General features: G+C 39.4%; 2 protein-coding genes across 3 annotated transcripts; one reads left to right on the top strand and one right to left on the bottom strand.

Annotated features, from left to right (window-relative positions):
- The first annotated feature begins 861 nt into the window (after positions 1 to 861).
- On the top strand, positions 862 to 14,822 carry LOC122998970 (probable carboxypeptidase X1). Of its 2 annotated transcripts, XM_044376024.1 has the most exons (13): positions 862 to 1,452; positions 3,375 to 3,484; positions 4,980 to 5,119; positions 5,289 to 5,373; positions 6,913 to 7,063; positions 7,226 to 7,314; positions 7,490 to 7,613; positions 8,426 to 8,622; positions 9,671 to 9,850; positions 11,550 to 11,844; positions 12,070 to 12,209; positions 12,401 to 12,503; positions 14,189 to 14,822. In XM_044376024.1, exons 1-13 carry the CDS (start codon positions 993 to 995, stop codon positions 14,515 to 14,517), a joined length of 2,403 nt encoding a protein of 800 aa, XP_044231959.1. In that variant the 5' UTR covers positions 862 to 992; the 3' UTR covers positions 14,518 to 14,822. The 2 variants fall into 2 exon arrangements, with proteins under 2 accessions (XP_044231959.1, XP_044231960.1); XM_044376025.1 differs by lacking the exons at positions 862 to 1,452; positions 3,375 to 3,484 and having other exon boundaries at positions 5,042 to 5,124.
- Positions 14,823 to 18,522: 3,700 nt separating this feature from the next.
- On the bottom strand, positions 18,523 to 26,170 carry wdr32 (WD repeat domain 32). Its single transcript, XM_044375873.1, has 7 exons — positions 25,465 to 26,170; positions 23,439 to 23,552; positions 23,067 to 23,264; positions 21,527 to 21,729; positions 20,950 to 21,030; positions 20,694 to 20,839; positions 18,523 to 19,671 (listed from the first exon to the last, which is right to left on the bottom strand). Exons 1-7 carry the CDS (start codon positions 25,938 to 25,940, stop codon positions 19,300 to 19,302), a joined length of 1,590 nt encoding a protein of 529 aa, XP_044231808.1. The 5' UTR covers positions 25,941 to 26,170; the 3' UTR covers positions 18,523 to 19,299.
- Between the last annotated feature and the right edge of the window lie 1,421 nt (positions 26,171 to 27,591).

Genomic DNA, 27,591 nt, shown 5'->3' with positions numbered 1-27,591 from the left:
GGGTGGTGCAATTTAGTACAAATTGTACGAAACAACAAAAAGTTTTCAGTCAAGAGTCTAATTCATTAAGATGTTCATTAACTATGAATCTACTAGGTTGTGAACCCAAAGAATGCTCACCAACTAAACCAACTTAACACTTTCAACTGTTAATCAACCTGCAAATTACCAAAAAAAAACAAACAAACAAACAAAAAAACCCAACAACAACAACAAAACCCCCCCAAAACAAACAAAAATCCAGGATATTATTATAAAATTAGTAGACCCTCAAAATAAAGCGTTACCGTGAATTTTGCATACAGTATCTTTATATTTCCAACAATTTCACGTTTTGATGTGGCACTTGGTAACATATATGGCTCACTGATGCACACATAATGTAAACACGTAAACTGTTTTTCGCGGGAATTCTGGTGGGGAGGAAGGGAGGGTGAGATGGCCAGATGTACAACAGTTATCGAATGTTTACGATAATTTTGCTCTCTGTACGACATACGATCAATAATGCTAAAAATCCCATAATGTACGATAATTTGATCATTTAGTACAGGGCAGCCTGTAACTGCTACGTCCCATAAGTTGCGTGAATTGCTGCCTTACAGTGCTGTGGGAAATTAAAAGCTCACATCTGCAGCGCAAAAGAAAGATGCAACAAATTGTACAGTAGCCTTGATGTCTGAAGCAACATCTAAACATCTCACTGTCTAAATAGCTTCTAACATGCATGTTTTTACTCCGATATGCCTCATTTGATAAAATATTTTACATGAGTAATTTAGAGTAATTTTTGAGTCGTATTGTGATCTTGCTTCTTCAAACTGGGAGTTTATGGTGCGTCCTTGAACGCATCACGTGTTGCAGCCAGCACAGGCGGCGGCAGCAGACCGTGTTTTCTGAAATCACACATTGACGCCTATTTGTTATCTTGCTTATGACTATATGACATGTTTTCCTCATAATACAACAATGTTAAGCGTCTGATAGGATACATGAACATCTGGCAGCGCTGGAAGGAGGGGAGGAGGGAAGGAGGAGAGGAGGGGTTGAGCAGGAGGAGGGATGTGGATGGAGGTTTGTCATCTCTACATAAACTGGCCGGGGATTTTTCTCCCCCCACTCTGCAGCAGCAAACAAAGAGCAAGATGGAAAAGTCATTGTGCATGTTGGCTGCTGTGATTCTTCTGGGAGGTTTTTCAGTGCAGATGAACGATGCAGCTACTGAGAGTTTTTATTCATCGATCAACTCGACTTTAAAAGCTGTGACTGTGGAGCCGCAGATTCGCAGCAGAGACGGACAAACTGCAGCAGAAACAAAGTTACTCACCAACACCACTGTCAAAAACACACAGTTGGACACCAAGAACACCAAGCAAGACAGCGAAGAAGTGAACAGCGATAAAGAAGAAGAATCAGATGACAAGAAGACAGAAGATGAAAAACCTCAACTTGGTAGGAGAAAAATGATCAAACTATTTCTGAACTTCAGCCAAAAAGTCCAGGCTCACTTATTCCGTGAAGCCAGAGAGACCTCAGGTTAATTGAACCCAATTTTTAATGTTATTTAATTGCAGTTAATTAATGATGCCTTCAGGGACCCGTTGAGCGTCTGAATTACAAGCTCCTCAGCTCAGCCTGTGTAAACGTCCAAATCAAGTGTAGAGGATTGGAGCTCCAATAACAATTATTTACATAATCGATTAAGCTATTAATAACTTTTTGGATTAATTGATTATTAGTTTAGTCTAAAACATCAATAAGTAGTAAATAATGCTTGTTGCAATTTCCTAGAACACCAGATGACGTCTTCAGGTTGCTTGTTTTGTCCAAAACTCAAAGATTTTCAATTTACTATCATGTAACAAAAGAGAAAAACAGCAAATCCTCAAATCTGATAAACTGGAACCAGCAAATGTTTTGCATTTCTGCTTGATAATTGACTTCAATAATTAACTGGTTATCAAAATTGTCAGCTCAGGATTTATTAAGGAAAAGAAATGAAATGAAATATTAGTTCACATAATTTTCCTGCTGTTTGCCACATTTCTTAGAGCTCACTGAATTCCTAAATTCTGAGATATTGCATTTGATTTAAGATGGAGCAGGCAGACTTGATACCCACAAGGAAATCAAAGTGTTGCAATTTCCTGTAACCCAGAAACCTAAAAGTATTAAATTTACTGCCACAGAAGATGAAGAAAACCAACATATTTGAATGTGCAAAGAAAAGCTGGAACCAGTTTTGCAGTTTTTCTGGGGAAAAGATGATAATCAGTTATCAAGATTCTTGCAGATTCATTTTTTGAGTGACTAATCGATTAATCAACTTTCAGCTCTAAAAAGAATTTAAGAAGAAATAGTTCTTTAGATTAGTGAACTCAAATATTGGTTCACGGTTTGTTTGACACATTTGTTTGAGCTCACAACCTGAATTTCCCAAAATATGTGGTCTTATGTTTCTTTACAAATACTTTTATACTTCTTGTCTTGGATTCATGTGGATAAAATATTTACAGATGTATCTAACAATTATTTTTTGTCAGAAGATAATGAAAAATGTCCATCACAGTTTCCTGTAGCTCAAGAGAAAATTGCTTCTTTTGTCTGACCAACAGTCCAAAACCCCAAAATATTCAGTTTACTGTCATAGAAGACAAAGAAAACCAGTAAATGTTAACATTTAAAAAACTGGGATCAGTGTAGTTTGTGTGAAAATGGATTGACTCATCGATGAATAAACTAATAAACTATACAAATACTTGTGTCAGCTTTAAATATGTGTCATGGATTTGTCAGTTTGTGTGAAATGCTAATGTAACCCTCCCCCACAACAGAGAATTTTATTGGACCACCTTTTTCTGTAGTTATGAAGATATTGCAGTGAAAGCATCTTTTGAGAACAAACAAAGCTGTTTTACCAGAACAGGTCGTGTTTATGATTGTTGGGAATGTTATTCGTCGTTCTCAAAGCCATAAAATTCCCTGCAGCTGTAGCTCTCATCCTCCCTGCTCTGCTAAACGTTTGACTTTACTCTTTCTTGGCCCTTAACCACGTCTCAAATTACACTCAAACCCTCCATGGATTCACTTATCTGCAGTCCACTTTTCCTCTACTCCCCCACACAACTAGAGAAGGAGGAGGAGGAGGAGAGGGCCTCCAAACTTCCACTGTGCTGATCCAGGATGATTAGGGATATTCCACATAATATAAAAACCGCTGGGACCTCAAATTACATCAGCCAAGAGTTTGCTTACTCAGAGGAACCAGAAAGAGAATTTTTAACCCCTCAGCAGTCAACTGACAGCTGTTTCTGCATCTCCAAACACAAACTTAAAGATTGTATCTATCTAAATGTTTTGTGGTTGTCTTCCAGACTGTCCTCCTCTCGGCCTGGAGTCTCTGCGGGTTGATGACAGCCAGATTAGGGCTTCTTCCTTTGAGCGGACTGGTCTGGGTCCTCACAGGGGGCGGCTGAATATCCAGGTTGGTCTTAATCAAAGTGCAATGAACAGCTACTTATAGTGTAGAGATTCAAAGAAGTGTAACTACATTCGATTATACTGAGGCGTCAGAGTGAAACGTTGGTTCTTTTGGAGCAATCCTGTTGAGTTCAGATGAATAAAACAGTATTTATATAGATAAATACAATTACAGTTGTATTTCATTATCAGTTAATCTGCCTAATAGTTTCTCGATTAACTGACTAATCGTTTGGTCTTTAAAATGTCAGGAAATAGTTTAAATGGCCATAAAAAGTTCCCAGAACCCAAAGTCATGTTTTCAAACGGCTTGTTTTGTCCAAACAACGATTACAACAGTTCAAAACTTCAAAATATTCAATTAATAATCAGGTAAGACAAAGAAAAGCAGCAAATTCTCACATTCAACAGCAGTTTTTGCTTGAAAAATGACTAGTGCTGCAACTAACGAGTATTTTCATTCTCGATTAATCCGTCAAGTATTTTCTCGATTAATCGTTTAGTTGTTTGGTCTATGAAATGTCAGAAAGTGGAGAAAAATGTCAGAAAAAACAGTTCTCAACCCAAAGATATTCAGTTTACTGTCATAGAGGATTAAAGAAACCAGAAAATATTCACATTTGAGAAGCTGAAATCAGAGAATTAGGACATTTTTCTTCAAAAATGACTCAAAACATTTAATCGATTATCAAAATAGTTCTAAAATAGATTACTTTTTATCAAATTAACTAATCATTACAGCTCTAAAATTGATACATGATTGTTTGATTGATAATCAAAATAGTTGTTGATTAATTTTCAGTTGATCAACTTTTGGATTAATTGACTAAATGTTTCAGCTCTGAATTATATCAAAAAGAGCAAATTGTAGTTATGAAAAGGTGAAACTTTAATTACCATAATAGGTTTTTATACATCAGTCTTTGTAAAGACATAAATTTGTTCCTTTATCATATTTTGAAAGTAAAGTTGGACAAATAACAGCTTAAAATATATTAGCTGGTTATAAATTCTGATAATAATGTCCATTCTTTTTTACATAATGTTATCATTTTGTTTCTCTTCATGGGTTCCATTTTAATGTCACTGCTTGGTCTTTATTCCTGATATTACTGGACTATAAAATAAATTGCTCACACACTCCATCGCAGGTTTTTGTTTGCTTTTATTGGTGTGTTAAATCATCAGTTTAACAAACTTCAGTGGCTGCATTTGTTGCAGAAAATTTTCTTTTCGATTACTTTTATACATTTTTTTCTACAAATGGAGTCTTTTGGAAATAAAGTAAGATAGTCTGTAATAGGTAGAGCCAGCAGTGCTATTTTACAGCCGCCGCCCTCTTGTTCTGTAGTCTGAAAGCAATTATTTTACAATCAGGTCAATACCAAAAACTTATGCAATGCTTCTCACTGACGCAGAGCCAAGAGCTTTTTTTGGAGTAGATTTAATGGATTTTGCAGTCGACAAATATTTTGTAACACATGTGTTTTTTGATTTAGTCTGGTATTCACGATGGGGATGAGTACGATGGAGCCTGGTGTGCGAAGTACAAGGACCGGCATCAGTGGCTCGAGGTGGACGCCCTCCACCTCACCCTGTTTACTGGAGTCATCCTGCAAGGCCGAAACTCCATCTGGAGGTCAGGTAGTATCACCGTCAAGATCTGAAGAGTCTGTTGTTCCAAAATGAGATATCTAATGATTGACACACAAAACAAGATCGGTTACACAAGTAATTGGTTGATACTGAAGAGGCATATGAAGTATTGATTTCTTGAGCTTCATCTGTCCTCTCTGTGTTCATTATAGCTGGGACTGGGTCCAATCCTACAAGGTCCAGCTGAGTAATGACTCTGTGGACTGGGAGACCTGCATGAATGGGACAGATGAAGCAGTAAGAACGACTTTTGTACTCTTTGATATAAGGAATGTACCTGCCGTAACCATTGGACCTCAAACAGATGGAAAACAGCTTTTTGAAGAATTTTTGCCGAAGGGAAATATGTAGCATTTGCAAAACAATCTAAGGGATAACTCAAATGAAAACAAATGGGGTTTGTTATAGATATAGCAAGAAACTGAAATTTGTGGTTGACAACATAACAGTTTAACAGACTATGTGACACCTATAATAACATATAAATCAAAGATAATGAATGTTGAGAGAAGGACTCATTTTTTCACGTCAGTTGCCAAATAGTTCCTCTACTACGCCAAAATCTAAATGTTCAGATTTAAGTGCTCTTGTATGAAGGTTTATGTGTGATGCGAGTCGAAATACAAAGAAATTTAAAGGTTTGTACCTCAACCAAAAACACCACTTGTCAGTGTGTTGGACAGTTCTCTGGAAAAGTCTGGTCTCTTTTCTAGGAACTCAGGGTGAAACAAAATATTCAGTGCTCTGTTTTTCATTTAAAGTCCATAACTGCCAAGAAGGTCATGTTTTCAGTCCCGTATTTCTGTCTGTTAGCCTGCTAGTATCTAACACTTGTAAAAGATGTCAGTCAGAATTTATTAAAAGTTAGTTCAAGAATGTGATTTGGTTTTGGTGCAGTTCCAGGGCAGTTTTGAACATTTTTACCATTTGTACTTCTGCACGTAGATGAAAAAAATGACTGATTGTCCATCAGTATGTGTGTTTTCATGTGGATCAAAATCCAAATACAGATTAACAAAACTAAAGTCTACAGCTACTGTGAGGCTGCATTTAGAAACAGCGGTACTTTAAACTAAATGCTAACATCTTTAGCGGGTATGAGGTTCACCATCTTTGTATGCTAACATTTGCTAATTAGCACTAAACAAAGTACAGCAGAGGTTCATGGGAATGTAACTTGTTGCACAGGTGTTAATGAAAAAAGTTGCCCCTGCACACTTACTCCAAGCCACAAAATTTAATCAGGACATTTCGATCCTATTTGGATCTTCGTCAGGTCATAATGTTATACAGGTATTTGGTCATAAACTAAATAATTGGACAAATTAAAGATATGACCCAATGATAGTTTGATAGTCATCAAAGTTATTACAATTCATCCTGAGGGGGGCATGAATATTTTGGCAATCTATCCAAACGTTGAGTCATTTCACTTAAAACTACAAATGTCAGCCTGCTAGAGGCGCTAGAGGAAAAGTCAGAGGTTCACCAAAGTCAGTATGATTCATCCTCTGAGGACCATGAATGTCTGTCCAAAGTTTCATAGCAATCCATCCAATAGTTGTTGAGATATCTAAGTCTGGATCAAAGTGGTGGTTGGACCAAAAGACTGACATTGCCATCCATAGAGCCGTGCTGCTAGCATGATAAAAATATTTTATCATTTTCTATCAGCTTTATGACGTTGTGCAGCCTTACATGTAAGTGCTTTAGTACACTTGTGCAGGGGATCCTTAAATTGTTCAAGCCATATGATGCCACATTGAATGTGTACAGATATTTGTAGGGAATCAGTATCCAGAGGGTTCAGTGCTTGGAGTCCTTCCAGTTCCCACCGTTGCCCGTTTCATCCGCATCAACCCGCAGACCTGGTACGTCAACGGCACCATCTGCCTCAGAGCTGAGATACTCGGCTGTCGTGTTGAGGGTAGGTAAAAATACTCAGTGTTAGTAATTATCAAGATGTTCAAAGTGACTTACATGTCAAAATACATTAAAGTGTTGCTGTTTTGTAAAGAATTAGTGGGTAGTTTGTCTGTCAACAAAAGGAAACCAAGTTCACAAAACCTAATGTTCTGTTTCCTCGTAGATCCACATGACATCTACTCTTCAGAGCAAGAACAAGGATCAAAAGACGGTCTGGACTTCAGACACCACAACTACAAAGAGATGAGAAAGGTTAGAGAGCGTGAAGAATAGCTGCGAGGCCCTACATACACGATGAGTAACTGTGTTTCCCATAAAGCGAATGCCAGGGTTTTTACTCAGGATGTTAACAGCTGCAGATTACCCCACAGTTCAGATTTAACCCTTTGAAGACTTTAAATCCAGCTTGTCTTCTTAACCCCCGAAGCTCATGAAATCTGTGACCGAGGAGTGCCCGGACATCACCCGCATCTACACCATAGGGAAGAGCTACATGGGTCTCAAGCTCTACGTCATGGAGATCTCAGATAATCCCGGCAAACATGAACTTGGTAAGCTCAATTAAACTTCTTCTTCTGAGCCAGAGTTCATCAGGTTTATCAAGTAACCCCGAGTTTAGCTGCTCAGCGGCCCAGTTCAACATCCTCCAGTGTTTACACAGGCCTGTTTTTGCAGCAGCGCCACACAGGGAGGCTGGGGTGTCTTGCATAGGAGGCCTCTCTTATGTAAATAAACTGATAACAATTTGAAATTGGAGGCTGCACAGTCACCACCGAAAATGACACATTTCTCTGTCATCTCTGTCATACTGTCTTCAGATGCTGACTCGGTCTTAACAGTGAATTGTGGCTGCTCTACATTTGCCAAACAGTGTACATAATTAAGTGGAGTACATTTAGTCTTTCTTTCTTCTAAGACAAACGGCATAAACACATTTGGAAATTGCTTCGCTCCCAAGAGAAGCCGATGGGCATTTAGTTTATTTATGTGGTGTTAACAGATGATATTCATTTCAGTGGTTTCATGGTTAAATAGACATTGGTGCCAAACGCAAGAGGAGCTTGAGGCATTGCTTATTTTTTCTTTTTGAGTAAGAACATACATGAAATGCTGATGTATCATGCAGATTTTGGGTCTTTGGAGTCTTGGCCGGTTTGTTCTTTATATTCAGGAATGTCTGCCATCAAGTCTGGCCAATCCATGTATGATTACTGGCAGAGTACTGTGTTACAGTTACACGCTGTTGAAAGTTTTATCTGAGAGACTGAATGTGTTCCTGATGTGCCTTTGGGCTTTAGCTAACAACATTCAGTTGCTTCATGTTTAGTGAGACCTTTAAGTCTCTGATTTTCTCTTTTGGCAGGTGAGCCAGAGTTTCGGTACGTGGCAGGGATGCACGGGAATGAGGCTCTTGGCCGAGAGCTGGTCCTCAACCTCATGCAGTACATGTGCAGAGAGTACAAGAGGGGCAACCAACGTATTGTCCGGCTGATCACAGAGACTCGAATCCACCTTATGCCTTCCATGAACCCTGATGGATATGAAACAGCTTACGAGAAGGTGACTCAGAATTAAGTGATTCATTTCTTGTGGTTTTTTCATGTAAACATACAAAAGTTATGTTTACTCGCCAAAATGTACTGTGTGTATCCTTGAGATCTAACAAGTGTGACAAATTCAAATGATACATTCTTAAAGTATTTTAAATCCTGCATAGGATTACGGTTTGTTTAAACTTTACGTCCATGTTATTGGCTTGCAGTCGTCTTCTTGCCTGCCTTCACTGGCACATTGTTGTGTTTCTTGGCACATTACAGCCACCTGTAGATCTGTGGAATAGTGTGAAACCATTGGCAGGACTGTGTATCACGTCACCCACAGACATGCATGTGTGCATGTGCAGTATGAGACATAAAAATAATCTCATAAAGTCATAAAAAACTGCTCCATAGCTCCGCTAGGGGTCTGACACTCCACAGGGTCCCTTGTGTTGTATGTGTTGGACTACAAGTTGGCTGTTCATCAAAACTGTTGATTAAATCACCACGGCTACCAGTTTGATTTTGCTAAAACGTGATCGGATGATGGATGCGGGAATTTCTGGAGCCTCAAACTAAATGAGGCAGACTAACTTCGCTGCTTGCTTGTATGTAGATTATCCTCGGAAATTACACTGTTACACCTGCAGAGAGCCCCTAAAGTCCTGAAAGATGACATTTTGTTATCTTGTCCTGACAGGATATTAACTTGTCTGCACAATATAACATGGTGCGAACAGAGATAATTGAATATCTTCACACAAGATAACAAAATATGGAATTTTATTATCATTCTTTCAGTCTTTAAAGAGCATGATGATGAAGTTTGGCACCCTGTGTTTAGTTAAAATGATGATGCATCTCGTTACTGATGGGTGACAGGGCTGCTTCCATCACTCATAGTAGACGGCACATTTATTAAGTTGTTCATTAAGACTCTAAGATACGCAGAGTACTATTTTATCCTAGATGCTGGCATGGTTTTGTTGCCCTGAATGTATGATGAATTCATGAATCCATCCATTGTTCTAAGTGAGTTTTATTCTGATTGATTGATTGATCTGCTGCAGGGCTCAGAGCTGGCCGGCTGGGCTGAAGGACGATACAGCTTTGAAGGAATAGACCTGAACAGTAACTTTCCGGACCTGAACAACATCATGTGGGACGCTCAAGAGGCGGCGGCAGACAAATCCAAAGTCCCCAACCACTACATCCCCATCCCAGAGTACTACACCAGAGAAGACGCCACCGTAAGAGATGTTGCTGTTTCACAACAATGAAACAATAAATACACACTGTTGACCAGCTCAGGCATGTTTGTAGAAGTTGAAATTTCTTACTCTGGCGCCATCTGGTGGTGATATTGAGAACAACAGTAATACTTGTCAGTTAAAGATACTTGAATCATAAAAATTACAATTCAACAAATCAAGATTGTAAAGATATCCAGTATCAAGCCAAATAATGTGATTTAGAAGAGAGACAAAAGAGTAAAATTCTGATTTTAACATTAACAAATTATAAATATGTAAATTCAAGAGTGCTATACCCAAGACTGCCACAGAAAAAGAGGTGACATATTAAAGATGTTAGTTTACCAGTTCGTCAGAACTTAATGTAGGGCAAAGTGAAAAGCAGCTTTTGTTAGAGTTGTGTGTTGAGAGTTTGAGGAGAGGAAATGTTTCCATTTCTGTGGCATGCAAGACTCTGAATGTCCTCAAATCAGGAAATGATCAGAGCCAAGAAAACTGAGGCTTTACTTGAAGACTGAGCGTGGTCACTTAATGTTTGGTAAAAAGTCCCCTGTTGAAGCCAAAAATGTGCTGTGTGTGTGTGTGTGTGTGTATATATATATATACAGATGGGTGACAAATTAAAGGAAAAACTAGTACAGGTCTGAATGCTTGACCCCTACAGTGAGGGGGTCTGGGGGCTCTGTTATGCTTTGGGGGGCATTTTGCTGGTATGGATTGGGTCCACTTGTCCCCTTAGAGGGAAGAGTCACTGCAAATCAATACTAAGTTGTTGTGAGTGATCACCTTTATCCTATGATGAAACATTTCTATCCTGATGGGAGTGGTCTCTTCCAGGATGATAATACCCCCGTCCATAGGGCACGAGGAGTCACTGAATGGTTTGATGAGGATGAAAATGATGTGAATCATATGCTATGACCTTCACAGTCACCAGATCTCAACCCAGCTGAACATCTATGGCAGATTTTGGACTGACGTGTTAGACAGCGCCATCGTCAAAACACCAAATGAGGGAATATTTTTTGGAAGAATGGTTTTCATCCCTCCAGTAGAGTTCAGAGACTTGTAGAATCAATGCCAAGTCGCATTGAAGCTGTTCTGGGGACACGTGGTGGCACAACACCTTACTGAGACACTTTATTTTGGTTGTAATGTAATTTCTAAATTTCTCAGTAATTCAAGGGAGAGAGAGAGAGAGATTTAGAAAGATTTGACTTATAGATATGAAATTTACCCAATACAATTATAAAGTTAACAGTCAGTTGTATTTTCTGGTTCTTGTTTTCATAATATGAAATAATATCCAGTAGCGAACAAAGTATTAAGATCTTTTACTAAGTAAAAATAGGAATAGCACAGTATAAAAATACTCCACACTCATTATAATTAGAAGTCTTGCATTCAAAATCGTACTTCAATAAAAGTACAGATATTACTGGCAAAACTTATCCTAAGTATTAAACGTAAAAGTACTCATTAAGCTCATTTATGATATGATGTTTATTATATATACACAGATATACAACAGCTGTGAAAAGTATTCGCTCCTTTTCGAATGTCTTTAGTTTTTTTGAATCAGATTCCTTGAATCAGCAGAAAAGTTCCTTTAATGTCAAAGTGAAAACAGAACTAAATTCATTACAAATTGATCTTCCATTTTACATGTAAAATATATCCTCCGTTTCTCTCGCAGGTTGCACCGGAGACTCGAGCCGTCATCAACTGGATGCAGGATATTCCCTTCGTGCTCAGTGCGAACCTCCACGGGGGCGAGCTGGTGATTACGTACCCCTATGACTGCACGCGTGACTGGGCTCCCCAGGAAGACACTCCCACTGCGGACAACGCCTTCTTCCGCTGGCTGTCCACCGTCTACGCCTCCACCAACCTGGTGCTGGCGAACCCAGACCGCCGCATCTGCCACTACGAGGACTTCCAAGCACACAACAACATCATCAATGGCGGAGCCTGGCACACCGTCCCTGGCAGTGAGTCGCCTCCGTACTTTGAATGATTCAAACCATCTGAGAGGTTTCAGCCCAGAAATGTGTGTTCTGCTCTTGGAGATGATGACAGCTGTTGTCAATCAATGACTAGAGGACAATCATTTGTCACACATGTTATACATCTAGGGTCTCCCAAATCTTTTATTTAAAGCCCTTAATTTAGCATCTTCCTTTAACACACTGTGGACTTGTTCGTGTCTCCTGCAGGTATGAATGACTTCAGTTACCTGCACACCAACTGCTTTGAGGTGACGGTGGAGCTGTCCTGCGATAAGTTCCCTCATGCCAGCGAGCTTCCCATCGAGTGGGAGAACAACAAAGAGTCTCTGATCGTCTATATGGAGCAGGTCAGTCGGCTTCTACGGTTTTTCCATCTGAACAAAAGAAAATGACACAAAGCAATTTAAAAACTGCTACGTCTCAAACTCCTGTTCTTGTCAATCTGAAGCTGTTTCAGAATAAATCTTTTTTTTTAAATTATTTCTGCCTTTAATTTCCTCTTCGGGCCCTCACAATGCAGCATTTTCTCTTCACTCAGATTCACAGAGGGATCAAGGGTGTCGTGAGGGATAAACTGACCAAAAAAGGAATTGCAGATGCTATAATCAAAGTGGAGGACCACAACCACGACATCCGATCAGGTGAGAAACTAGATTTTATTTCTCTGTGAGCTTCTCTTTCTCGTGACCAGGGTAGTATGACAGAAAATGTGAAATAATTGGAACATCACAGTTTTGAGATGTAAATGTGTCGTTTGTGTGTTTGGAGTTGCATGGGTTTTTTTCCCCTTAAGTTTTAGTTGTTTTACTGATAACATTTATTTGATAGTGACATTCAAAAGATGACAGGAAATTGGAGGAGAGATCACATGTAACAAAGGTTCTCTGCTGGACTTGAACCAGGAAGTTGCAGTCACATGGTGTTTTACATCATAAAACACTCGTAGATCAACAGATGTGTGTCATTCCAGCGGTGGAGATCTCAACTGAATGACAATCTCTGTCAACAGATTCTTAAACGTGTTGACATCTTAATCAGTGAAAGTATTTCTTTCTAGAACTAATAGAAAAGGAAAAGCACATAACACTGCTGCAGTTCTTGGTTCATTTTCTCTTATTCTCGTAAATGTTTAAATGTTTTCAGTGCAGCTGCAAAAGAGTTTTCAAAGATGGCTAAAGAAAGGTTCAGGATAGCAATTTGTTTGACTCAAAAAATGTAATTGTGACACCACATGTTGGATCTTTTTCAGGGCATGAAAAGCATGCATGAACCAAACTCTCAGGAATCAGACAAACAGTTCTGCTTGTGTGTGCTTGTTTGTCTGCGTAGAGAGAAAAAACAGCTTTAAAGAGTTTGATCATTTTTCAGGAATCCAAAGCTTCTTAAATCGCTCTTTTGCAACTGAGTTGAAAACTGATACAGTGAAAATATTTTGCTGAAAAAGCAGAAATAATAGTTTATCCCCCCCACCAAGAGGCTTTTCAAAATGCAACGAGACATTTCTTGAAAGTTGTATTTGTAGCCGGAGTCCTGTGATTATCTTTCACTCAGGCTTCTTCCCAACTTGGCTGTTGAGGCTCACATAGAGTCTCAAGATAAATCTGAGGGGTCACAAGATGGATTTCAAGAGTATCTAACTTCCATTTTGTGACATTGTTTCTATATTTCGGAGTGAAACAGGATCGTCAGGCGGGACATAATGTCGGGAAGAATTTGATTTGAACGTCATAATGAATCTTTGCTCTGAGCCACTAAAAGATGAAGATTGATTGATGGGTGGATGTCACGATATTATTGGTTGACATTGGTTGGTTCAAGGTTGGTTTCTATAAAAATACGAAGAAAAGGATTTTTTATATTTTTTTGGCATGTATTGTTAAATAGGTGTATGATATGACAGGGATGTGATCTTAAAGGGTTAAAAAGGCATTTTGCATTTTATCTCGACTTTGATGGGATGAGAAAGGAGAAAAAATCTCCATGTTTCACAAAATTATGTTTTTTTTACCACTTTTTCAACTTTTGTCCTTTTTCTTGTGAAATTCTGGATATTTTCATTTCTTCATGGCCCTAAAATGTCTACAAATTAAACAATCTGAGAATGAACAATTACTGTTTTAACTGTTCATAACTCATGTCCACATTTAAAATTTCTTAATTTTCACTAAGTTTTCACTCTCAGTCTCTCCACTAACACAAATAATCCACTCCTGAGTGCATTAAACCTTCACACAAATGCAACTTTTAGGAACATTATCTTTAGATTTTGGCTCTAGAGATAACAAAATCTTTTTTCTCTTTAAATTATTATATTTCTCTCCTGTAGCTACTGACGGAGACTACTGGCGTCTTCTGAACCCGGGCGAGTACAAGGTGGTGGTTTGGGCCAAGGGTTACTTCCCGTCCAAGCGTCATTGCCGTGTCGGAATGGAGCCGCATCCCACCATCTGCGACTTCATTCTGACCAAAATGCCCATCGAGAGGCTGAAGGAGATCCGGGCCAGAGGAGGGAAGATCCCGCAGGACCTTCAGCTGCGTCTCCGAGCTCTGAGGCTCCGCAAGCTTCGCACCAGCACCAAGGCCATCAACCGCCGTAGGGAGAGTCAGCAGGCGAAGGCGAGGAAAGCTCGGTCCACTGGGGCCCGGAGAGTATGAGAGGGGATGAGGGGCCGACGAAGCCTCTGAGTCTGATCTGGATTATGGGTTGAAAAAGTTCAGCCTGAGAAGCGTGTCATCTGGGAAAAGTGCCAAGTCCCTACTGGTTATTACTGAGAGGACACAGTTAAAGGGTCATTTCACCCAATTTGAAAACACGCAGGCAGTTTTATGTGCTCAGATTTCTGCCGTTACACCAATACAATAGATGTGCATATGGTGATCACAGCATTAAAGGACAGGTTCACAATTTTTCAAGTCTGTCTTAACACAACAGTCAGTTGCCCCAATGAACATTGAAACATTAGAAGATCCCTTAATGATGCACTTTCAATGTAAGTGATGGGGAACAAAATCCACAGTCCTCCTTCTGTGCAAAAATGTTTTTAAAGGTTTATCTGAAGCTAATATGAAGCTTCAGCATCCAAATGAGTCAAATCAAGTAGATATCTTTCAATGTTACAGTCTTTTTAGTGCTAAAGTCCTTCTTTTTGTTACTATACTTCCACCACAGTTCAACAGGGAAACACTGTCTGAGGAAACACAAAGAGGGAATTTGATGCTAACAAGACTGTAAATGTGTCAGATATCCACTTGATATGACTAACTCAGACTGCTGAAGCCTCATATAAGCTTTTAAATGCATTTTTGCACTAAATGACTGTGTGGACACACTCTGGATTTTGGCCTCCATCACTTACATTGAAAGCACATTTGAAGGATCTTTTAATATCCAGTATGAACAGGAGGAATGATTACAGCGAGGAAAACCTCTTTCACTGTTCATATGGACACCTGACTGTTGTTTTAAGACACACTCGAAAAAATGTAAACCTTTCCATTAAAATGTGATAATTGAAAAATTCATCAGTGATGTATTTGGGTGTACTGACCCTGACAGTCACATAAACCTACAAAAGTGACAGAATACTTTCCAAACAGGGTTTTTATACTAAAAAAAAAAGATACAAATTGAAAATGATAATATCTAAAATATTACACAAACAAGTTATGGAACTTTTTGGAGGATAGTGGACATTTAACATTTATAGAAAGTCTTTCTTGAATGATAAAAGTTTAAAATCACTTGTTTTTTTTTTTTTGTTTTGTTCCATTAAATGTTTATGTATCTGATCTGTAAAGAGACTGAGTTGAAGATTTAAGTGTCAGCTGGTCTGATCTGTAACGTTGCTCTAACACTGTTTGTTTGACAGAAGTCCAACAGGACCACAATGTCTCTAATAAATATTCCTTATTTGTGTTATCTGTATTCTTGAGTCTAAAAGTTTGGCTGCCATCTAGTGGCTGGTAGGCAGAGAGAGATATCCTGGAACCAAAAAAAAAAAAAAAGAAAGAGAAAACTAGAAAATAAAAATACTTTGCTCAAACACAAAACAGTCAGCAGTGCAAAAGAAGCTAACATTTTATTTCAGTGATGATAAGTACCATTTTAGTATCATTGTTGGGATTACTGTCTGTGTAAAGCCATGTCGGAAACAACAGTGTGAACCCCCTCCTCCAGTTGTGATCACTCGAGGTGACAGTGCATACTGAGAACATTCACTTAATCCGCAACAACATACAGGTTAAAACAGGACCGTGAGAAAACAAAACAAAAACTGTTAAAAATGAACCCGGTTTCTTAAGTTGCTATACCTGAAGTGAAAATGGCAGATAAGACACTTCTCTCCGAAGAGCGTGTGAATAAGTGAAATAAAAGCAGCAGGGAATCTGCAGCATGGCTGCTCCTTTAACTTTCAGTTCAGTCACTTTAAAAAACAGTTCATTTATCAAATCATTTCCGTTATCGGCTGTGTTTTTAATGTAAGTAACTGGAGAAAAGAAACTGGCTGAACTGAAAGTGAACTGAACCCCATTTGTGACAGACTGATCACACATTTTGAGCTTCAAACTGAGGTACAAAGTGTTAAAAGCGGCATTCCTCATTACACACAGGACCGTGATGTGAGCTGAGAATTATTAAGTTCCATCTGTGTTCAGAGAACTTCTTGATTTTTAAAAAAAAAAAGTCACCTCAAATCTAATAGAATTGCTCAATCGCGCTAAATTTACTTAATTTAAACCCACGATAGCAGATGTTCACCTTTAGTTCTCAGCTCACTGCACAGAAGAACATATTTTGGCATCTGACAGCTCAACACGGAGCATCATCCTCACATAAACATGAAAGGAGGATCTCCATAAAGGCTGGTATGCATAGTAGTTTATGTCTATCTTTTGCTTACATAACAACACGTTACTATCTATTCTTCAGTCAGTCAGTATAGTACTGCAACCAGTTTAACATTAAGGTGAAATATCCAGGCATGTGCTTGGCTTTTATACCGACAGCAGCTGCGCTACGCTGGTTGCAAACTCAAAAGCATCGATGACGCTGAAACAGTCAAAAGATTGTTGTCTGTTTTTTTTTCTCCTCAGAGAGAAAAATGCCTGGCTGGTCTTCCTGGTGACAACGTTGTAAAACTGAGAAACTAGATGTGATAATCAAACACTGAAAACTCTCTTCAAAAACCAACAAAATTAGTTCTGAAAACGAGTCAAAAGTTTCTTGGCAACGATTTCAACGGTTAAACTAAATGATGCTGAAGCAACTTCTTAGTTGGCTAAAAAAAAAAGTTGCCTTGTGTATCTGTGCCTTAATACTTTAAGGACAGCGGATTTTGCATGAGAGAAAAGTCAATAAGCAACTGATTAGAGGAGAGAAATGTACTATTTTACTTTGCATAAGTGTGAAACATTCGCAATACTGGTTTGTACAGGAAGTTGATCTGGAAAATGTCAATGAGATACTGGGTTTGAAACAGAAGTTAAAGGATAGTTTCACAATTTTTCCAAGTAAAACAACAGTCAGGCGCCCAAATTAACATTGACGCATGTTTTTCTTGCTGTAATGATTCATCCTGTTCATACTGACCATTAGAAGATCCCTTCACAATGCACTTACACTAGTGACGGGAGCCAAAATCCACAGTCCGTCTGTGCAAAAATGTATTTAAAAGTTTATCTTAAGCTAATATGAAGCTTCAGCGTCCAAATGAGTCAAATCAAGTAGCTGCAGCTGACAGGAAAACACTGTCTGGGGAAACACAAGGAGGGAATTTTTACTTAAAAAGACTGTTACTGTGGAAGATATCCACTTTATTTGACTAACTCAGACGGTTGAAGCCTCATATTACTGTGGATTTTGTCCTCCATCATAAGCACATTTGAAGGGGATCTTTTAACAGCCGGTATGAACAGAAGGATTATGATTACAGCGAGGAAAACCTGTTTCGATGTTAATTCAGGCATCTGATTGTTGTTTTAAGACAGACTTAAAAAACTGTGAACCTGTCCTTTAACTGACAGCAGCTGGACTTCCATTCATAGGCTTCAAAGATAAAAAACACACAGATTGTGAAGGAAAAAGAGAAGTAACTAGTCCTAAAGTGATGAAATGAATCGTGCTGCAAGTAGACCATGAAGGGAGTGTGGAAACGGGAGTGCAAGTGAAAAACAAAAACACAGCAGGAGAGAAGATGTCACTGTCCATGAGCGGAGTGGGGAAAGGCGTTGATGTGATGATGAGGTCCTTTAAGTCGGGGTGGGGGGGGGGGGGGGGGGGGGGGGGTCAAAGTTCAGATTGTATGAGCAGAGAAGCAGCACCTGTGGAGAAGGCATGAGCAGAGCGGAGCAGCGGAGGATGTCGAGTCGAGACGACCGACAAACGCGCGCCTGTTTTCTTGTTTGTCTTGCTAAGATTCAACGTCTGTCTTTTGCATCCTTAGTGTTTTTTTTCTTCCCGAGACGGCGACATCGAGATGCGCCGAGTCACAACGTCAAAGTTTTCTAAACTGCTATAGACCAAAATTAATCTTTAGTATGAAAAAGAGCCACAGACGACCTGCAGAGTCATTCAGTGAACGAGAGCTTAAAAGGTTCAGACTTCCAACTCTGTCCTCAGTCTGGATGGGAGTCTTACTTTGCTCGTTTTTTGTTTTGTTGCCTCAAAGTCTTTTTTTTTTTTTTTTTTTTTTTGCATTTTTATTTTTAAGTTCAGGGTCAGAGAGGCTGAAACTTTCCATCAAGTGGCTGCAGCCTGATCAAGGGTCCACAGCTGTAGTCTTCTCCTCCTGTAAATCTTTTTTTCCCACCCAAACAAACTCAAGTCTGCTTCACATCTGCCGACCTGGGTGTAGAAGTACTTCAAAATATTTTCTAAAGAATTCCTTTTATCCCTCTTAGGTGCCAAACGGGAGAGGCTTTCCGTACAGATCGACTACAAGAGGACCTAGAATATCACAATATTCAACTAAAGTTAATTTAAGCTCTAATACTGAGATTTATTAATCTTGTGTGAGACGTCTGTATGCGGTAAACTCCACCCGTCTGGCACGCTGAGCACTTTAAAACAAATGCCGGGAAATTCAGGGTTCCTACAGTTTGAGATTCTTTTTGAAATTTTGATTTTTTTGTTTAATGGTTTTGATATAATTTATACCAAAGTACACAACTTTGCACAATAAATATCTGCACATTAAATGAGAGGAGTCTACAATCATAGAAGATATGTTGCATAAACAGAATACAGGGGCAGTGCAATACTTTTCTACATTTTTACTGACTTTTTTGCAACTTTTGTGCAACTTATCAAACTGGGAAAACACTAAATACTTCTTCTATATATTTCCAGACATTCCAGATTTGTGCAGGAACCCTGATTATTCAACTACTTCTGTACCCAGGTCTGCAGCACGTCGTTCTCCGGCAGCACCGGAGCTGCTAAAACTTAGGCTGGTAAAGAGCTACTCGTCCGCTGAGGCAGCCCGAGGCCAGCTGGCAGTGCGTCGGGGAGAACTTGGTGGTGAGCACGACGTCGCTGTGCGAGTAGATGGAGCGGATCTCCCTGAGGCAGCTGGTCTGGACGGGCAGGCAGTCGGCGAGCTCGCCGCAGCGCTCGTCGAAGGCCAGCAGGCGGACGCCGTAGCCGTACGGGGAGCAGATGAGCCGTCCGTCCGGGCTGAAACACAACTCCTTGATGTAGCCCCTCCCCACGTTGGCCTCCTCGATGTAGTGGGTGAGGCGGAGCGAGCAGCGGGGGGAGACCAGCGGGCGGGTGGGCGCTCCTTCCTGGAACTCGTACACACACGTCCACTGGAGAGAGACAGAAAGGAAGATAAGATAGCGTCACAGCGGCGCCTGGAAGCATTAATTATGTTTGTGTCATCGCTGGAAAGACACTTGACGTTGATCCCGGATCTAAAGTGAAACCAGCCGACCATTAGAGGCTTTTTATAGTGATGTTATAACGAGCAGAATCCAATCACCAAACATAACGAACTGTGAATAAACGGCATTTTAAAAAGCTGAATGCGACAATGTTTAATTCTTATTTTGGTTCTGGTGATGATACAAGTGTACTAATGAAAAATAAACTCAAGTATAAAAAACTGTAATTTTAATTAATTTCTGCATTTAATGTTTGAGCTTGTAGGGCTGGATGTCATGCCTCAATACTTTTTGGGTAACAATTGAAATGTGTTCCTCAACATACTGAAGTAGCTCTTGTTTTGCTTTTTCTTTTAATCAATAGTTCCTGATTAATCAAAATTTTGCTAATTTTAGACAATTTTATTTAGTCAAAGTTCTTGTCAGCAGTTCTGAAATCTTTGGCTTCTTTCAGTAAATAAAGAGTTTTGTAAAACGAAATGTTTATATTTTTCAATTTTTTAAGTATTGAAAAAAGTATTGTTTAGGTATCGGCACCAAAAGTCAGGTAAATCATTGACACGAGTACCCAAAAAATCTACCATCCTTATGAGCGAGTTGATCAATTTTGTAAAAAGAAGAAGAAAAGACAATCAATTGTTATGATTTTTGATTATAGGCTTAATGACAAATACCTAATGTTCACCATCTATGTGGCTACTTTTAAAGAAAACTTCCTGAAATTCCCCCAAACAGGAATTTATTGTTTATACTCAAAAGATTTTCCTTGCATTATTCCTATAAGCTGAAGTAATGATGATGCCGTTCCTTCTAGACAACAAGAGGTCATAGAGTTTATAAGTCTATATGTATAAAAACAGTCTTATTTCAGATCATCCACATATGGAGAATCATTCAGTAAAACAGCTTTGAGACGACAGGTGTATCTACAGCTGACTGTCTCTCACCTCCTGGTCGTCCATGTTGCTGGAGCAGCGGATGAGCGTGGCCCAGCCTTTCGGATGGAGCTGCAGGGAGGTGATGCAGTTCCCTCGGTCCCGCTCTCCTGGGATCTCTGGAGTCAGGACCTCCAGGCTGTTCCTGGGAGAAAGACCTGCGAGACACAAAGTGTGTGAGAACGTTACAGTCTATCATCGTCACACCTTCAGAGTAGAACCTCAGCAGACGTCAGTTTCTCAGTTTTACTCCATGAGCGTCTCTGACCTTCTCTATGTGGGTGGAGCTTGCTGGAGTCGTTTCCTTGGCGAGGAGTTCCAGCCGACCTGGACGCTGATGTGCCTCCATCTGCAGTCAAAAAAAAAGGTCAAAAGTCTTTTTTTTTCTAACTTGAACCAACAGCAATGTGGCTTGTAAATGTAATATTTAGTCAACATGTCAATAATAATGACAAATACACATTATAGGTTATCATGAGCCCAAAATGTGACCTTAAAACTGCTTAATTAATGTTTCAAATGGCTTTAAAAAACCCCAAATATTAAATTTACACTGACATCAAATGAAAAAACAAAGTAACTTTTTGTATTTATGAAACTGTAAACAACAAATGTCATATTTCTGCCTGATAAAAGGACTAAAAACGATTATTTGAGTCTTGTTCAACCAAATGTAAATAAGTGTAAATTTAACAGACAATAAAAAAATTGGAGAAAAAGTGAAAAGACACACAAAAAAATAGAAATTATAGAGTAAAAACGGTTCAAAAAAAAGAAAAGGGTGATAAAATAAGTTAAAATATGTAGAGATTGTTTTTAAGCATGAAGAGAGACTGTGATCTGACCTGAGCTGAGGGGGGTCCGTCGTGCTCGCAGCATGCGGTAGCTGCCCACCTCGAGGGACTGGGTGAGGTCCAGGTCGTGGAGGATGAGCAGGTACCCTGAGGAAGTAGAGATGAGCATCTTGGAACAGTCGGGCGTCAGGCGCATCCTCATCAGGTATCGAGTGTGGAAGAACTTTTTGTGCGGGCAGCCGTCCTCTGTAAATCTGCAGAGGAAAGACAGATACAGACGGTTTGATGGCGTTTTGTTGTATAAGAAACAATCCACCGTGAGACGGTTTGGCTGGATCTGTCGCATATTTCAGGAACGTCAGAATCATCATCGTCATCATCAGTTTTCTAGGAATGAAAACCGTTTTCCATGGTTGAATTACAGCCCCAAAACACCCCATTCATGTCTTTAAATGTTGTAACGTTGCAGGTTTTATGTGATGGAGAAGATGAAGGAGGGAGTCTGTGATGGTATATTTTGAGTGTTATGTGCATCTGCTGGTACAGCGTGATGTAACCACGGGAACAGGAACATTTCTAAAGAAGCAGAAATGATGAGAGACTGACACAAACACAACTCTGCTGGTATCAGTACAGAAAAGAGAAGTTAATTAGACCAAAAATGACCTGACAATAATTAGAATAATCAATTAACCATTATGTCACTTATTAAGAAAAATTAGAAACATTCACTGGTCTCAGCTTCTCAAATGTGAGGATTTGCTGCTTATCTCATTATATATTTATAGCACTGTAAAATGAATATATTTGAGTAAAAGAAGAAAGAGAAAAGATGTAAACTTGGTTTCTGGGACCCTGAAACGGCCATTTTTCACTATTTTCTGACATTTTAAAGACTCACCAATCAATCAATTAGTTCATTAATCAGTGTTTTTTTTTGAAATAATGAAATTAATCAACAGCTGCAGCCCTAACAAGGTGAACAACTCATTGGCTGTGTCTGGAATTACACCATATTTAGTGTATAGTCCGTCAAACTCGAGCACAGCAGAGTCAATGCACAGATGTCTCAGCTTTACCTTCTTCAGTGTGAAACAGTCCTTCAGTTTTGTGGCATTTCTGCAAGTTTGACGGAGAAAACTAAATAAAAAGGAACAATCTAACTGATTTGGGTGTGCAACCCCTTCTTTGTGCTTTAGTAGTTCACACCACAGCCCCCTTTTTTTTTTTGTTTTTGGTTGAGCGACATGTTTTTTTTACTTCCACTTTGTGAACAGTATCCAAATGTGTGATATTTATGCTCTATACTGTGCTCACAAATCCCCACAATGATACAAAAGATTATAATGTAATATGTTGCATTTTGCAGATGACAAAATTCCTGTCAGTGAAAACTCAAAATCCATAAATGTCAGAAATCTCAATTTATTGCTGCAGAGTGAAAGATGTATAGATGGTAGTTAATGAGTGAATGAGGGACACAGCTTTTTATTTATATCACATTATCAAGATAAACCGGAGAAGATGTGCTGATATATACACACACAAATACATGTACATGACGCTCACACATGCACACACACACACCAACCTGTTAGTGTCCCATGTGATGACGTTGCCGTCGAAGCCAGACGTGACGAGGAGACGAGTGTTGGTGTCGTACTCGATGTTCTTCACCCAGCTGGCGTGGCCGTGCAACGAGCAAACCTTCGAATTCAGCTTTCTGAGATCCCATAATGCAATGGTGGTGTCGTCAGAGCAGGTGGCGAACAAACGATTGTCCAGAAACCTGCAGGGAGCAAGAATTTCATTTAAGATTCTCCAAAGACGTGACTCTGGGAAGCAGTTTGATCACTTATCGTTCATCTAACAAAAATATGTGTTAACTGCATAAACAAGAAGGAGGATGTCGCACTCTTACTTTAAATCCTTCCTAGACGATTTGAAGATTATAAATATGCACCTTATGTTGTTGACACAGTCCTCGTGGGCCTCTGTCAGGGTTTTGATGTGTCTGGATGAAATAGGATCAAACAGCAGGACTTCGGTCTGCTCGCAGGCTACAGTCAGCACAGACCTGAGCGGAGCAGACACACAGATCAGAGACGAGCGATCGCACAGAGCTGATCTCTTTGGCCATGTCACATCAGCTGATTTCTTTTGTTTTCAATTCACGCACAACATTCTTAAGATTTATGACACCGTTTGGATCCAGATCATAGACGCTGATGTTAAAAAATAATGAAGCAAACAGAGCAGCAGGAAAGAAACGCTCAAAGTTCAGATCAGATCAGATAAGATAATACTTTTAGCAGGAAGGCATCTTAAAAACACAAAATAAACATAATAAAAACACAGTAAGACATTTGAACACTATGCAAGCAATTCATAATAAAATAAAAGATGTATGTTAAAAAGGAGAAAAGAGAAAAATAAGTAAATAAAGTGCTGAGCTGTGTGAGGAACCAAGAGGAAATAATAATTAGAGCTGCAACAATTAGTTGAACGACACAAAATTAATCGCCAACTATTTTGATAATCTATTAATCGTTTAAGTATTTTTTTAAGCAAAAGTGCCAAAAGTTTGCTGGTTTCAGCTTCTTAAATGTGAAGATTTGGTGCTTTTCTTTGTCGTACATGATGCTTATCTGAATATATTCGGGTTTTGGACTTTTAGTTGGACAAAATAAGACATCTGAAGACGTGACCTGGGGCTGTGGGGAACTAAAACTGATATTTTTCACTATTTTCTGATATTTTACAGGCAAGACGATTGATTAGTAATGAAATAAATTGTTAGTTGCAGCTAAAATGATAATGTATTAGAATTAAGAGCACATATTGCACATGGAATGAATTAAAACAGGTCTATTGGCAAAAGAAATCAATTGAATAAAGTGAATATAATGTATATTTACACTCTACTACATCCCTGACTGTGATGCAAAGGTATTAAGAGGGGGCGTCACTGTACCAACAGTTGTAATAATATAAATGAGATTAATTAAAATGTGCCATAAGATGAATTTTCTCATTTAAGTCCCAAAATATCAAAGTCTGATGTTGAGCAGCTTCAGGATGTTTTCATCTCCTGCAAAAATGTTTGTTTCCAGAAAGACTTTACTGTGTATGATGGATATACGGGGGTAGATTTGTTTCATAATAACTCAATTAAATCTCCCAAGAATGAAAAAATAAATGAATTATTGAATGTGAGTAAAAAGTCATTTGAAACCATAAAAGTCTTCCGATAAAACTATAGAAGAGCGCTGCATTTGATTACATTATTCTCCACTTTTCTTTCACTGATGAGCTTTTCTCTTGTGCTGCTGATCAATGTTGAGATTTTGTTCAATTATTATGAAACAAATGCAATCCCATAAGGACGTGCAGCATGTTTAGTTCTGTCCTGATGTCTGATGAGCCCACAAACAGAATTTGACCCAGACTGGTGGTCACAGCTTGACCTGGTTTGGCTGCAGGATTAATTTCTTACACCTGCTGTCTGGTCACTGAGGGCTTGAACCTTAGTGGGCTCTTTGATGGAGATTACTGAGAGCAGCTTGTGCAACACTTAACGGGTTTTGTTTAGTGAAAACATAGAACTTAAAGTTGTTGGTAAGATTGTGAAATTAATAGTTTATAGTTGCCAAGTCAAAAACATGAATTGAATGACTATGAATCAGTCCAGAGAGATGTGGCATATGGTGCTATATTATAAAAACTGTACTTTTCCCTGTTTGAACTACCTTGTACAATGTGCTTTACCAATACTGTACTTCATTATGATCATGCAAATAAAGCCTATTTGAACTGGATTGCATATGGGGGTGAATTTAATGATGTCAATTCAAGCACTTGCCAGGCTCATTTATCTACTCTTTTCAATACATTTCAAAGCACTATTTCATATTTTAATGATTTTCAAGGCCAGTGAAGACCCGGTGAGCATGAATATTGTGGGTTAAGGGCCTCAAATGTTGTCTTACCCATCCGGGGAGTACTCCAGGTTGAACACCGCTCCGTGAGTCTGAGTGCTCAGGTTGACTGACTCTGCAGCCGGATTCATTGAGCAGTACAAGCTGGTCATTGTCCTGAAGTTATCCCTAGCCGGGTCCACAAACACCCCCCGTCTAATAGTCCTGCTCTGCAACCAGGAAAACAGACTATTCCCCCTGATGATGTCGGTGCCACCGCCGCCGCCCCCTCCTGTCTCCGGCGCGGCGGCTGGTTCGCTGCTGGGCTCTCGCTCCTCAGGCGCCGGGGAACTGGCGCTGCGCGCCGGCCGGTCCAGCCCGCTGGTCCCCGGCGGTGAAGGAGAGACCCTCCGAACGATGTCATCCTCCTCGTCCGAATCGTCGATGTCCTCGGGGTCTTCCTCTTTGTCAGAGGCGCCGCCGCTGTTGTCGGGCCTGTCCTGCGACTCATCGGCGTCCTCGCTGTCGCTCTGGTGCTCCGAGCTCATTGTAGCTTCTCCAGCGTCCACACAGCCGTTTGTGTTTCGGGGTTCAGCGGCAAAAAGTCGACTGACTCCGGTCACCTACGGAGCAAGAAACCCGAGTCTTCCTCAAACTGCTCAAGGCGCCATGGCGGTAGATTTTAGCTGAATTGGTTATAGTGGCCAAATTATATTTTGTTGTCAGACTTGGCAGCGCCTGCGCCGATCCGCCGTCAAACTAGACAGAGCTAGCTACCGAATGCTACCAGAGGTTGCTAATTTAGCCTTCAAAATAAACGCGCACATTGGTTTTTAAAAATACGTCGTGTGCGTTTTAAATAAAAACAAAAACGTAACAAAGCCATATCCAGTACGCAGTATAATCACTGCTGATTAATTTAAAATGTGTTTTTGTTTATTTGTTTTTAAAATACGCTGCAACGTGCGTTTTAATTAATAAATGTTTTAAGCTGAAGCGTCCAGACGGAAGTCAATTGTATTTAATCTATCTAACTTGACGTTTTTCTCCTCACCGTAAACAATTACCAAGTTCTACTTCCTTGTCCGGTTTGGACAGGCGCACTGAAGTTGTTTGCCACCTGCTGGATAAATGCTGCATGATCATCTGTGTTTTACTGTAGTATATGAAGGATGGATGGAGGTAAATACACTGTCATGTATTGATCTCTGTGTAAGAAAATTCTAATTTTTAAGGGCTGATTCTAACAATTTAATTGATCATTTGATGTTACTGTGTCTGTTGTACAAATATCTCATTCGTAAAGCCAGAACACGTCCTATTCTACATATTACACATCTGTTTTGTGTTAAATTACAAACTTTCTATAATTCTATAAATACAGTTTTATAGTTTAAAAGAAGAAGAAAGTCTTGAGTAATCCCTCCTATTAAGGAATACTGTCGAATCGAATGTTTGGTCATTTACATTTGTTTGTTTGTTTGAGTTTCATTTTGAAGTTTATATATTTTATTATCCTTTTTTGCTTTTGACTTATAGGTTTTTCATGATCCCTCTACTGTGTGTGGAAATGGGCAACTTTACCTGAACTGTACACCATCTAACATCATAAGCATTAATACACTTTTAAGAAATAAAACATTAACCTTCAGGTATTAACCTGCGAAGAAGCCCTGGGGCAATAATAAGATTAAAGCACTCTTTCATGCAGACTGCAGGGCACTTAGAGCAACTAATTTACACTTAATATTGAAAGAAAATTCAAACAATATATTTACCTTTTACCTTGTCAGACTGTTGGTCTTGATTACATGTGTAGCCTGCTATATAAGCATAGAGGTTTGATGAAGAAGTTTATTTTGTTACTTTTTCAAAAAACTTGGCACCAGTGCAAAATGACAACAGACAATTTTAGGCTGTATATTCAAATGAGAGTTGACATGCTGAGACAGTATCTGTACTATGGAGCATCTGCAGCACAAACAACACACTGCCTGGAGGCGCTTTTACATGAATGTGAGACAAAATTACAGTCGTGGTAGCCTATTGATGTTCGCATGCCTCCACACTGTGCCCCACTGTGTGTGTGTGTGTGTGTCTTTATGTCTGTATGTGTGTGTGTGTGTGTGTGTGTGTGTGTGTGGTCCAGATATTCTTCATGTTGTGGGGACATAAATCTTTACACAGTCATGCACTCGT

Source organism: Thunnus albacares, chromosome 15 (genome assembly GCF_914725855.1).
Source record: "Thunnus albacares chromosome 15, fThuAlb1.1, whole genome shotgun sequence".
NCBI classification, from domain to species: Eukaryota; Metazoa; Chordata; class Actinopteri; order Scombriformes; family Scombridae; genus Thunnus; species Thunnus albacares.
Note: the sequence above shows the minus strand (reverse complement) of the source record. Positions and strands in the feature narration are given on the sequence as shown.